The sequence below is a fragment of the Apaloderma vittatum genome, unplaced genomic scaffold, assembly GCF_000703405.1.
Source record: "Apaloderma vittatum isolate BGI_N311 unplaced genomic scaffold, ASM70340v1 scaffold10696, whole genome shotgun sequence".
Classification (NCBI taxonomy): Eukaryota; Metazoa; Chordata; class Aves; order Trogoniformes; family Trogonidae; genus Apaloderma; species Apaloderma vittatum.
The window spans coordinates 88180-102848 of record NW_009723399.1 but is presented as its reverse complement, the minus strand read 5'-3'; the positions used below and the strand labels follow the sequence as shown (position 1 = coordinate 102848).

General features: G+C 38.0%; 1 protein-coding gene across 1 annotated transcript in view; it reads left to right on the top strand.

Annotated features, from left to right (window-relative positions):
• Positions 1-221: 221 nt before the first annotated feature.
• Positions 222-14669, top strand: part of LOC104275979 (formin-like) — a gene marked incomplete at its 3' end in the record, with an annotated part of 94828 nt that continues 80380 nt past the window's right edge. The window contains 2 exon segments of the mRNA XM_009872105.1: positions 222-1610; positions 3567-3684. Coding sequence (XP_009870407.1) covers positions 222-1610; positions 3567-3684 — 1507 coding nt within the window.

The following is a 14669-nucleotide window of genomic DNA, read 5'->3' as shown; positions in this document are numbered from 1 at the left end:
TTTGGAGACCTGACGGACGCTTTGGCCGCCGGCTGCAGCGCTGGAAGCAGAAGGAGGGGCAGGGTGACCTGGGGGAGGCTGGCTGCCTTCGAAGGGCCGGGGGCGCTGCCTCTTGCAGTGCCTGCAGTGAGCTCAGTCTGCTGCCTGAATGCATGTCGTAAATATTTGTTTAGCAGTTAGTAGGACTGCTAGAAACAAACCTGTTCCATACTTCACCCAACATGGAAGAAGAAAATGCGATGCCTGATGGTAGTGAGCTTTCAGACCCAGAGAATACAGCAGAAACTGAACCCGATCATTTCACTACATTTTCTGTGAAAACACTTTTGGGATTTACAACTAAATTTGAATCTACAGGTTACAAAGAAGAAACAGTGCTTAAAGCATTTCAGCCTCTGCACACGGACATAAATACTTACGCTGACACCTGGAATGAGAGGAATGATAATGGTTGTAATGACAACTCAGAAAATCAGCACAGCGTGAATAGTACCAGTGGCCAAGCTGACCCGATGTCTCACAGGCAAACTGACATGGAACTGGAGTTAGCTGAACAAAATGAATTACTCCTTCACCATTTGAGGTTTGTACAGACTTCTTTGTCTGAATCTGACAACGATGACAAGGATGCTCTTCTCGTACAAGGTACTTTGGTTCATACAACAAGTGATACAGAATCGGACACAGAGAGTAAGGACTTGGACACCGATGAAAACAATACAAGTGAATCTGGGCTAAATAATGCTGCTTTGTCTGCTGGGGCTTTGGGTGATAATCAAAATAAGGAAGAATCAGAATCAGAAAGGCACAGCAACAGTGATGACACTGTGGATACAGATGACATTGAGTTACACTCACCAATTTTTAAGAAGTTCCCAAAAGAGCTGGATGGTGTTCTGGAGTATGACTCTGATGGAAAAGACAAAATATTAATGGATGAGCAGTTCAGTCGCTTGCTTGCTGCAGGGGAATGCCCTCAAGAACTTCCACCTGAAGAACAAAGACCTTCAGCTGATAACACATTGCTCCAAAAATCAGCACTGGCTGAAAAAACTTTCCAGCTGCCTGCTTTCTTCAGTGGACTACGTGTGAGGAAAAAGGGATTAACCGCAGAGGATGGGGAAATGGTTACAGAAATTAAACCAAAGGAGAATGATTTAGCTCTGCTTAAATTACGACAGCCTGTTAAGAAATCCAGTATTACATCAGGTTTGACCACTAAAAAAAAATCGGTTGAACATAAAGCAAGTCCTACTTTTCTGGAACAGCTCTCACACTTGTTAAACATAGACGTCTCCAAGAATGAGGATAGGACGGAGGACTCTGGTGAGGGATCTGGAGAGACCGAGGACAGTGATGAAGCTCAAGACAACAAAGCCTCCGGCAAAACAGAACCACGATTTTCCTCTGAGGAAATAAAAGTGAGCCCTGCTGAATCGGCATTGGATGCCTTCAAAGCTTTATTCACACGGCCTCCCAAAAAAGAAACAACTGCCGATCCTTCAGAGCTGGAAGCCATAAAACGCAAAATGAGAAATGAGAAAGAGTCCTTGAAAGCTGTATTTGAAAGGTCAAAATCAAAACCTGGGGATGGATCGTCAGACAAATCTGTAGGTTGAATTATTTTTTTTTCCTAAAATCTGGAAGTAGATGGATAAGAAATGATTTCTTCTTTAAAAATTATTGGTGGGGACTTAGGGTCAAACTGTCAGAGTTGTCGTTGTCTTTTGGCAATCTCGGGTTTCAGATTCCCAACTGGAGAAAACTTGGGGCCAATATGTCACAATTCTTAATCATTTGCAGCTGTAGCACAATTCAGTGAGAACTGGTGATAGTCACAGCCTTTTAGTTAGAAGTGAGAACTAAAAAATCAGTTTCTGATTTTAAAGGGTCACTATAAAACTGTTGCCCATATGTTTAAGGCAGTCTAGCACTGCAAATATTTACTGTAGTATTATTTAAAAGTTTCCGAGTCTTGCTTGATTTTCTTTCATTGTGTTTATTTTTAAAAGCCATATTTCCTTGCTAAAAGCTGATACGGGAAGTTACGGATGATTTTCAACTGCATTTGTCTAAAATATAGAATGTAAAGTAATTTGTTTTTTCATATGTACATGCATATATCTGGCTTTGCAAATATTGTTAAGCATTTAACCTTATCCAAGTATAACTGAGTCATTCCAGTTAGACAAATCAAGTTATGGATTAATATAAGCATTTACAAGGTTCATATTCTCAGGCATATGGAGATTTAGTTAATGTATTTTTAAGGAATTGAGAAAAATCGATGCCAAGTTTTCATAGAACCATAACGATAAATAAATTTGAGTGTGATGTGAACTCCTTAATTGAATGAGTAACCCCCAACACAAAATTCTTACAGCTACGTCTTTGGCAGATATAATGAGTCCAGAAGTTTGTTCTTGTTGGCTAAAGGGGAAATTTTCTGAATGATTAAATTTGCAGAATCGGACCGCAAACCTGAAGATACTTAATTTGCTGCGTGGGTGGTGCTCTCTTTCAAATTTTAATTCTTATGTAGAATTTAAAACTTTTTAAAAACCTTGGCTGACACCTGGGTCGACCAATAATCCCGGTCTGTAGTGCCTTACCTGTGGGGAGGGGAGCAGAGGTGCTCATTGGCTGTGCGCAGCGCCTCCAGCCTCTGCGAGCCCATCCCATTCCGGGCTCGCTTCTTCCTGCTCACACCAGTCCCGGTGCTGTGCTGATGTCAGCGTTCGTGTGGTCACGGCAAACCTATCTGGGAAGCTGTCATCACACACCGGGAGGGAGGAAGCACAGGAGTCAACAGGAGTGGCTTTTCTAAGTGTCTGCTTAGTGTTCCGTCAAGCGCCAATGTCCGTTTTCTCAGGGAGAAGCCATAGTAAATGGGTCTTGCCTTTCATTTTTCCTTCCTCACGTGGGCCACTTTCATATAGGGCGTTGCTGCAGTTGTGCAATCAAACATATAAAACAAAACATAAACCTCTAAAAGAGTGCTTGTTTAGTGGTGGGGGTTTTTTTCCCCATTTAGAGGGTTATTTTAGCATTCCAGTTGTCAGTGCAGTCCCATTAGCAGCTGCAGCAGCACTTTGATGTGGCAGCATTATGTGGTATGTGGACTGAGCAAGCTGCTGGGGGTGGGGCAGGCATTTCATAAAGTAGCTCTGCTTCCAGAAAATTATATTGTCAAATGATGTCTTAAGTGAGTCGCACTAATGTTTATTTGTAAGAGGAGCACAGATGGATCTTTTCAATCCAAAACAAAGATGCAAGGGAAAAAAATAGTGTTCTTGACCACCTATGTGGTAGGCAGCTTTCCACACTGATGTGAACAGTTTCAACAGATAATTGTATGTCACATGCATTATGTTATTTTCCTCCTCAGAATTATTTTTCTACACTGATTTCTTTGTATTCCTTCCAATCAACCAGGCATTGTTTCACTTAGTAGAATGAGGCAGATAACCGTTCTGGAATACACACATAGAAGCGGGCATTGGGGTTGCTAGTTTGGAATCAAGTGATACTGCAGACTTTAATTCTTTCTTGCGTAATTTTAACAGCCTGACCTGAGTCCTTCTGAGCAAGATGACAAGACTCCAGGGAGACTCCAGACTGTCTGGCCACCACCGAAAGCAAACCATGAAGAAGTAAAAGTAGGATTAAAGTACACAGAAGCAGGTAAAACAAAGAGGTGAAGCATTTGCAAAAATTAGTTTCTGACATTTTTCATCTTGTTTAATACAGAGATGATGATAAGTCACTGTATTTTCTTATCTAGAAAAACAGACTTAATGTTTTGGATGTCTTATTTACTGCTACTTGATAAGTATCTGATTTTTAACTGTAAATGACTAAATTGTGGATATCTAAATGCTTGCATGTAACAAATTCATGAGGAAGGAGGTGGCTTTTTTTTTTTTGATAAATTAGCTGCTTCTAATGGGGTCTGTTCAAATGAGTGACAAAATAGTGAACAAATGGAAACCTGACTGTGTTTGCTATTGCCTTAGAATGCAGGGGGCAGTGACCTGCCAGACTCTAGCGTGGCTGCAGATTTTCTTCAGGTAGTATCCAGAACAAAAGTAATGAATGGCTCGTTTGCAACTTGTGTGTAAACAACTCATATCTGTTTAGATCACTTTTGTAGCTAGTTGCGTATAATGTCTTATACAAAGGTATGAGAGGATGTGTCTGAAGAAGCTAAATGCTAACTAGTTATCAGGTAATCTTTCCATAGAAAAATTTTTTTTTTTTAATATTTAGATCACTATGTAACATATTTACAAGGAAAAAAGTGATCACTGTGGCCACCTCAACTCTGTTTCAAATTTGCTCAAAGTCCTCGTTATTCAGAAGTTACTCATAAACTGTGGAATTGTCAAAAATATCAAAATGACCATCCGTTCCTCAAATACCTGGAGATTTTAGAAAATATCACCTAGAAAGAATTAAATGGAATTAAACCCCAAGCTTTTATACTGCCAAAATGAATGGTTCTTTCCAATTCCAGTTGATATCCATTTCGCCTTGTATATGAGAAAGTGGATAAACTGCTTTGTATTGTTCAGTGTATTGCTTCTTTCTCCCTCTTTCTTCAGTTTTCTCTGCCTTAGTCTTCCTCCTTTGTAAAGTGGGCGTGGCAATGGAAGCTTGAAAGTTGCTGGAAGATTCAGAAAACTTGGTTTTGACAGGAACAACATGGTTCTGGCATAGACAGAGTTGTATTTACAGGGCACCTGATCGGTCTGAGGTGTGGAAGTCTACCACTAGATGACCAGGATGAGTATTCAGCTGTTGACAAGGAGCGCTACAGGCTCTTTCTGTTGCTCTTATTATAGGCTATATGCTTGCTGTATTTAATTTTACCCAAATAAATATTTTTTCTCCTAATGACTGTAATCATCTGTGGCAAAAACATATGCTGAAAGAAAGGAAAGGAAACTGAATTAACAAAAGCTCCAGATTCTGCTACTCATAGAGAAATTAGGTCATGCTTTCCTGAAATTTGAATAGAAAGGACAGACTGGCTTACAGCCCATGTAAATTGTTACTCTTTTGTTACTGTGATATTTTGGGTGGCAGTGTCATCAACATGCTGATGGTTAGTTTGCTAAGTCAAATTTTTATACAGACCAGATTCTGCAGTTCATTAGTCACTTCAGTGTCTGGCAGAGAGAGGAACTGGAATGAAAACAAACTGCTGGTGATTCAGCTAGGATGAGACAGAAGCAGTGCTTTTAAAGGAAATAGGCAAAGACTATATTTGCAACATATCTTGGGAGTGCAGTAGAGTTATAGGTGTTCCTCAGTGAACAGCAGATTTGTACTTCTTCATGGATGCCCAGAAAGCAATTGTGGCAGCAAGGACATTGCAAGCAGTTGTAAGTTACATATGATGGATCAGGCACATTTGTTTCTCTGAGTACTAGGGTGACTGTTTTGAAGCGCTATACACAGGAATGAATTTATGCAGTCTCCTTCAAACAAAGGAAGGTACTGTTCATGACTAGTGCTGATGTAATTAAAAAACCCAAGAATTTGTATTCAATTTTGGTCCTATTGCTGGGAGTGTGGATTGTGTTCTTTTTATGGAATATGAAAGTGGCAGTACAGCATTACTTCTGAACTCAGGATGTTCTCTTTGACAGTGATTAATACCTTCAAAATGCGTGGGTTTACTTGGCATTCCCCCTCATGCCCCTTCCCGTTCCAAATTGTTTCCCAGCCACCTGTACCTTACAAACTTCTTGTCCACAAAGTGGCTTCTCAAAAATATTATATAAAGCAGGTTAATAATCACCATTAAACTGACTGGTCTCAATATGAAACTCTATTTCTTAACCCAGTGTCTTGTCGTCACAGCTAAGATGAGGTAAAAAATTTTTGATTTCAGAGTAGAGTTCAAAAATTGTGTGTGGCAGGAATGTCTATGATCCTAGTCTTCCTCCACTGATGTTCCTGAATAGATGATTATCTGTAACATAAAAAAATAATGAAGTGACTTGTTTAACTTTCAGTCAACGACGTGCATTAATGTTTTACTTTCTGTGATTAAGAGTTTCATCTACCAAAGAAATAGGAATCTGTATACAAAGAGTAATGATAGGCCAGGTTATTAGTTAAGTATTCCTTTAGGATAACTTTATTTTAGGTTTAAACAAAATAAATCTGTCAGGAGTGTGATCACATGAAAGGATAAATCTTTGGACATAAGTTTTTGTACTTGTAACAGGATACAGGAATATGTACTTTTTTATGATGTAGCACACATTGTTTTCATTTGTCATGAGAAATTAATATTTAAAACTGAAAATGTGGAAGTTGGAATAATGTAATCTTTCTTACAATCCTATACCAAGTCTTTGATATACTTCTGTCATAGCTGTGCACTATGGCAACTGTGACAGGAAGGTAGGGATATTGAGGGAGAGGATTCCTGGCTTTTTGATCTGTTCTCACCTCCTTGCAATGTTTTTCCTTATTGTTCTTCTTGCATAGTGGAAGCAAGAAATTCAGGCTTAATTTGGCCTACGCAGCAGACATCGCAGTGACTCATAGCAGCTTGGAGGAGTAGCTAACTCCCTCCTGAGGCTCATAGTCTGACTTGATGTGTGGGAAACCAACTGGAAAGCAAATGGACATAACAAGGAACACATGTGTGGGGTTGACAGGGCCTGTTAGGAATAGTAGAAGTGAAAGAAGCTGGTGAACAAATGTAACTCTGCAACAGACTTTTTTCATGCCTTTCGTAATATCTTGTGTCGTATTGTCACCCACAACACCTGAATACTGAGTTATAAATTTTAAACTGAAAGGATGATATTATGGTATTTTAGCATGTCATATGTTTTCTTAATCCTTTAATTCCTTTGTTTCCATAGAGCAAGTGACTGTGTTGCCAACTGGTTCTCTGTAATTAGCACAAGCTGCTTACATGGTTCTCTAGAGAAACTGGAACTTCTTTGAAGTCTGTCTGTCTAAAATAACTGAAGTCCAGAAAGTCTGTAGTACACCACACCATTTATATCCTGGAAGACCAGAAAAAGGGTATTTTAATTTGTGGTTACGAGATTTTTCCATGGAAGTCTCTTCTATGTAATCAAAGACGTTTTTGTGCATATTTCATTGGCCCTAAAGCTCTGTTCTTCTGTTTTCATTTTCTTTTTCCTCCATAATTCTTGGAGAGTTTTCTCCCATTTTTTAAGCATTGAATCTGATACAAGGATAGATGTATGAGCTATTACATATGATAAAAATACCTAAATAGATAGAGGAGGCAAATTCACATATGTATTGAGCAAACTCATTTGTGATACTAGGTTACATAAACCCCACATTTAATGAATGTCTCAGCTTCTGCGTCTGACTAGATCAGCACTTGCAGCATCTCACATCCAGCAAGAGGAGTTGAAACATGAGTTCTGCTGCCCGTAAAACTACTTATGTTTGAAGAACAGTCTTCATAATTAGGTGGTATAGATACACAAATCCTGTGATTCCTATTAAAAATGCATTTATAGCCATTAGGATCAAAATAATTTTCTTAGGTAAAACAGAGCGAGTTCAGTCTTTTGCTTAAGCAAAACAGAAATTAAAGTTATTAGTGAAGTATTGGACATTCCTTTTTAGAAAATGTTAAAAAAGAGACAAATCTAAACATTTATCCATTTAGTGCTTTTTTTTCATTGCGTATTTTCTTGCTAATTAAAATGTCTATATTTAGCATTAAAAAACCCTATTCTCTCACTGTCTATTCATTGTCTTTAAATCTGCGGTGAGGTAATGCTGCCTCTGTGGTGCCACAATTTCTATAACAACAGTCTGTGATGCTGTAAGCATGATTTTCAGGAAAATAAGAAAATCAGGAGGTGACTGAGAAAGTTTTGATTAAGAAAAAGTATCTAAGTAAATGGTGAATGAAATACAAAATAATGGCAGAGGTTTATTGCCAAGTCTCAAAAATATTGAAGTCTTGGTCCCCTATGCTCTGGATTCCCACCAACAAAATCACTTCAGGGTGATAATGGAAATGGAGACAATAACCAGCTTATGTGTGTGTGTGTGTGTGAGAGAGAGAGAGAGAGAGAGAGAGATATAATGGTCTGAACAAAGAGATGAGAGATTAGAAAATGATTTCTTATCTTTCTTTAACATAAACTTCCTTTGTGGCCTTGAACAATTTGTATTTTTCTCTAAAAAAGACAGTGCTCGATGTTGATAGTGTCCTGAAGGAAGTTGTTCTGAGTAGCTGATAGAAGTTGGTTTCATCTTAAAATAAAATAATAAAAATGTTTTAAAATTAATTTCAGTATATTTCATTTTCAGTGTGATATTTGGGGTTTCTATTAAAATTTTTATTGCAATGAGTTAGGTGAAGCAGAACTACAGCAAACAGGGCATTATGCAACAGTTGACGATAGTGGATTTGTGTTTTAATGGTCACTGATCAATTTGATGAAACCTCGGGGTGCAGCTGCAATGCTTAGAGATTTTGTAAATTGTTTTACTATGTTGTACCCCATTTATTGTGCATTATGACAGGCATATTTGGCCATGTTATGTCGGTGTTCTGGATTCTGACACACTAGCTTGTTTTTAGGAAGTTAAGTTTTTTATTACAAAAACGCCAGATTGTTGTAGCCATACTATATTCCTCTAGAATAACAATGACGTTTTCTCCCCTTGCTTATGCCAACGAAAGCTATAATTTTATGAATTTGGAAGGCATTTGGCATAGTGCTGCTTGGAAATCCTTAGTCTCAGACAAATGTGCATCTGCTGATTAATGCAGTAGCCACTTCTCCAGATATCCTTGCAGCCCTGTCTGCTAAGATTTACTTTGAAAATAGATGGAAAAAAACCCCAAAATCTTAATCTCAAAAACAGGCAAGCAACAGAAACTTTCCTTTTCTCTCTCTGCCTCAACTCATACTGTCATTTATACTGTGTGTGCCTCCTGAGATAGGAACAAACAGATAGGCAGCTTTTGATGCAGAAGGTTTGTTGTTGAGGTGTTTGTGTTGCAGACCTTTTGCTGCCTTCTGGAATGACTTCAGGAAAGTTGCGAGACCTTTTCAGTTTATGCATCTGTAAAGTTGAGATTAGAATCCTGACTTATTTTTCAGGGCAAATTCAATTATTTTCTCTTTATAGGCTATTTAGCATCAAATGGAGATGCGGAATGCAATAGCATATTGACTTTCTAAACTTAAATATGTAAAAATAATAACATGTACAGTATCGTAACTGTCTGTAAGGCCATATGATAAAATGTTCATGCCTTCCTATACACTGAGGATTTTATTATTACAAGGTGATAGAAGAGTTGCGCTCCACTTTTTCAATGAAAATCCCTGCTTGATTTCCATTATACATACCATTGATAGAAATGTAGTTATTTTAGGAGACCTGATGCTTTTGAGTCTGGATACATCTGTTGTAGCAGCAGATACCTGACAAGGACGTGTTTTACAGCATACAAAGCCTTTCTGGGTGCAAACATCTGTGCAGCGATAGATACCAGTGTGCTTAAGAATTCACATACAGAACAACTTCGGTCCACTCAAAGTAGAAACTTGATTTTTAAACTACGCTTTTCCTAATGAGAAGATTAATTTCTGAATACAATGAAGGCAAATTCTGTGAATTGTTACTTATACTGTAGTTTTTATTCTGAAATGTAGGCACTACTGTGAGTCCTACCAATGTGATCTTGCAAAGGCTCAAAACAGTCATAGGATTTTAAGAGTTGATTTTTATTTTAATATTGAAACACAGTGGAAGAGTAATTGTGTACAGCACAAGAAGAATGACTTTGTATTTTATTTTCATACTTCTGTTTCAAAACATGTGAGGCCCTTTATATGACAGAAATGCTCCTGAGTTTTACTGAATTAATTTTCCTGTTTTCCAGTTTCACTGTTCACATGATCTGAAGTTCTGTTTGCCCAGCGTTTGAGTATGGGACGATTAGATGCTAGTTTAAATGAATCCCTGTGTCTGGACACCCTGATGCTTTCTGGCAATTTGCAAATGGATTTAGAACTACTTTTTGGATTTCTTTTTAGCTAAATTTGATATCATCCCAGCCAAGTCTGCCCCTTCTGCTATGGCAGAGACATACTCTATCTGGCAAAGAAACAACCCTGTTTACTGTACATTTCTTAGTTTTGTATATAACCATGTTTTAAGTTTGTCAGCACGTCTAAACTTGGGAAATGGTGAGAATGCCTTGGGGAAGTGGTGTGCCTATGTGTGCGGGTGTGCAGTGTACCTGCATTCACCTACATAGCCACCAACATCTGAATAAATACGCACTTATACTGCATGTATAGTATACATGCATCCTCAGTGTATGCTTACTGTATCTATAGCATACAATGCATATGAAGATGTTACAGATAGAGAGTAAGTGCTTTGTATTTTAAATTTGCGCTAGATGAAGCAGATAGTCTGTAGCTCATCAAAGAAATTGTGTAGTAAATTCTGTAATAACTTTATTCTTGATATTTGCTGATAAGATGTTACTTGTTTGCCATATTGTGTTGGTGAATGTGATCCTGTAATAGATTGGTTTTGTACATATGAAGTAGGATGTTTATTGAGATCAGTCCCTCTAATGTTGCCTTCCTGGGAGGGTGCAGAACTATTCATTTCTACTATCAGGTAAATGAATTGTAGCTGTAACCACTCATAGGAGAGGAACGATCAGGTAGATAAGTTACTCAGGCGACTGCTTCTGAATAGTGCTTTATACTGCTTTACAGTCAGAAAGAGTGAGGACTATTTTCTTCGTTTCCATAACAGAATCAAGAGGTTGCTGGTTTTTCCTTCAAGAGGCCACTTTTCTGTGGGTATTGTTCTGTTGATCTGCGAGAATTCTAGGTGTTTGTGAAGTTACTTCATTTTCTGTAGAAAGTTATCTCTTATAGCTTCTGTATTATCTCAATATCCAGACAGTATTTATATACTGGACTATTGTCCTGTTTAGGACAGTTTATTCTCCACATGTCCCTCTCCGTCTCCCTGCCACACATCTTCCATGTTTTCACTACAGCAGAATCTTTAAGGAGCTGGAAGTCATTGAAAATTTAGGCTTGGAGGGTTCTTCTTTCCCTTAAAAGCCTATAAAAAAATGGAAAAAAACGTTCAAGTGAAGGATGTCTCCTCATTTCGCAGTCTGTGAAATGGACATCTTTATATGCATTAAATTATGAGACTATAAAAAGGTTCAGGTTCAATGGGAAGTAAGGAAAGGATGACAAAAGTATATGGAATGGGGAGAGGGAGTAAGGGTTAAAATAGCATGTCGAAACTTTGTTCAGTATTGTTTTAGCCATTGCCATGTCCCTAAAAAATAGATAATTCTACACATTTCTTTGAGCACAAATCAATTCCTAGTTACAAAAGGGTGCTTAAATGCAAAACTTGTTCAAATCAGTGTTCAGAAAAGTTTAAGGAAGGAAGTCTGTCAGCTTTTTATAAACCTAAATTTTGGGCTTTCACTGACCAATCATCATGTAAAAAAAGTGTAAGCCACAATTTGTATACCACAAATGCTGCAGTAACATAGCATTTCAAATATCTGTATTTCTCCCAGTCTTGCCCCTCCTCTGTAAAATTTCTACTTTATAAACACCATCCAAGACAGAACAAATAGCATGTTTTGGAAGTTGCTCATGACTATGTTTATTGGAAGAAAAACCTGAATATTTGCTGCTTTTTAGGCCTGTAGCCGGAAAAAGCTTGGAAGGTTCCATCAATGCACCTGTAAAAATCCATGTATAAATAATAAAAAAGGTGCAGCTGTGATGAATAGATTCCCTCCTGACTCCTGGTGGTTAAAGGGGAACAGTACATGGGGAAATAATGGAGAGGGAAACAAAGTCTATATAGTGAAAGGGAATATTGAAAATTATGAGACCAAGGAAGAAGAAAAGATTAAGAAACCTTCACTATTATAAAACTTAATGAATCAGCTTAATTAAAAGTTAATGATTTCCTTTATGCCATGGGGTGTGGTACCTCTCAAGAGAGGTAGATTGCACTCAACTTTTCCAGCTTTTGTTCTCTAATTACTTTTAAATTGTGCTAAAATTATTTTGCATGTTTCCACATACTGAGTTTAGTATGTAATATTTTTTAGAAAAATGAATGTGCTCTCCAGAAGTGGCTATATAGGTCATTTATCTTCAAGGCTTCTACTTTCTAGTTGAAGTTTAGAGGTCATGGCTGAGAAGGTTCCGAAATTGCCTATGTAAAGTTTGAGGAGTAACTCATCTATTTGAACTCTGGGTTATGGAGATTTCTGTGGGAAATGTTTTTGTATAAGATTTTATTTAAAATTATTCAAGGAGGTAAGTTGTTTCATTATCCAAGAAGAAAAGGTAGTTTTTGCACAGCACAGTTTTAATCACCAATAGAATAATACTGAATAATATTTGAGTTTGTACGCTTGCTTTTTGCAACAGTTTTGGAGAATTAAAATTGTGGTTTTTAACACTGTGACCCACTGCGTCCAGTTTTCCTGAAATTGTGGGTTAAATTTTCAGGTCACCAGGTTTACCAGTGAATCCTTGTGTCTTTGCTTTTGCAGGTGGTGATGAACAGTGGAGCTTGCTCAGTATGATGACAAATATTTACATGAGCATGTACTCTGTATATTTGTAAACACTATTGCTGCTCCGTATTCAGATAATTTCTATACAACTAAACATACATTAAGCGTTTGCATAAATTACGTAGGTTGTCCAAAAGATCCAGATTTTATTTCATGTTTGGTTTTCTCTGCATTAAGGGAAATTATCCATGCTATAGTGTGTATTTTCTTGACCAAACAGTAAAGTATGCCTCATTCGTTGGCCACTGCTGTTGCCCAGTCTGTAATTTGTTTTTAAAGACATGTTTTAGAAATGCCTTGAAAAGCTAAAGAGGGAATTCTTGAAAATGTTCCTACCTCAGACTTATGTCTTCTAATCAGATTGTGTGGAATGAATGTGTCAGAAGAGGCTAAGCTTTCTGATGCGCATTGTTCACCTTGCCTTACCAAGCAACATGGAAAGACAATAATGAGTGACTTGTTATTTTCAGTTGTAGATCTTGAGGAATGACAAAAATTATTCATCCTACAGTGTATGCTGTACAATTATGTGTATATATCAAGCTGAGAGCTTCATAGAAATATTTGCAAGTTGGTTTTCATAATAGGTGCTACTACATGGGGCCTGTGGTTAACTAAGCAATGTCCATGTTTGGTTTTTACACGGTAGAAATGTATTTAAATACTATTTGATTTTGATTTGACAGAAAGTGCTATCTAGGAGCACTTAAGAAATTAAGCAATTCATAAACAATTCTCAAAGTTTTATAAATGGGAACTGAAAATACTGACTGAGGTATGTGTTTATAGTAATGAGTAAAAAAGTAGGGAGTCTGCCAGACTCCCTACTGGGATATGTATTTAATGAGTGTAAAACTATAAATATCCTATGTGAAGCTTAAATACAATCTACTTATGCTTTTGTCTCTAGCTCACCTAAAGCTTTACATGGAGGGACTGCCAGGTGGGTGTAAAGCTGTAACGTTATCTGTCTGTGTGTAGTCTCTGGTCTCTTTGGTTACTGTAAAGGCAGCATTTACCTTTTGTTGATGGAATAAAAATGGTAAAGACTGAGTCTGCAGTACCTACCACTGACAAAAAAATTGAGGAAGGCTACTGGTAAAGTTCTGTAATATAGATGATGAACTATTTTCAGAATACTAGCTTGCATTACGTCAGTTTCCCTGGCTGCCGTCCTACTGAAGTGAGTGGAACTTAGGTTGATTTCTTTGGCTTTCAGATCTGTCCCACAATGCTAGGTGTGAAATTTTGCAAAGTTAAGATTTGAAGGCTGATTGGAAGAACATGACAGTGGAGAACTGGTGTATTACTTTCTCCTCTTCCTCTTCTTATTTTTGTTTTCCCCTCATTTCTCTTGTCAGTGAGCAAACTCCAAGTAAATGTAGCTCATTTTAGAGATAATATGCCTAATCATTAGGGTTGTGTCCTGATTTGAGCTAAACAGATCCTGTTCAGTGATTTTACTTTTCAGCTGCATCTCTTCTAAGAGGCTGCCCTCTCTGAAGTTAGCAGCATGTTTTTGCAGCCAGTGCCTGCTCCTAGCAGTGATAACAGTTGATGTTTACAGATATTGCCAGGGCTTGGGATGCAGAAAGGCTGATACTTGCTCCTGTTAGTGACCAAGGTCACTGCTGGATCCTGTGTGTCATGCTGAGGATGCCGGGAAGTAAAAGGGCTTGCAAGGAGGTAAAAGGTTGCCTCTCCAGGGAGGAATGGACAGAACAGGTAGTCAACAAAAGTATTCCATTCCATGTATTCAGTATAAAAGTGAGGGATCATGAGGGTTAACCTCTCTTCTTCAATGGCTAGGTTCCATTCTTCTGCCTTTGATCCCAATCCTGAGTTCCTGAATCCAGCTCACGTGACTGATTCCCCACTGCCACTGAGCCTGGGGCTTCCCCAGTGCCGCCTGCTCTGCAGCATCAGTGGTGATGCTGTTGGGGGTGGAGTCAGGTTCGATATCAGCTTTGTATATATTTGTATATATTTAATCATTTTCATTATTCCATTATCAGTATTATTATTGTTTTAATAAAGCTGTTTA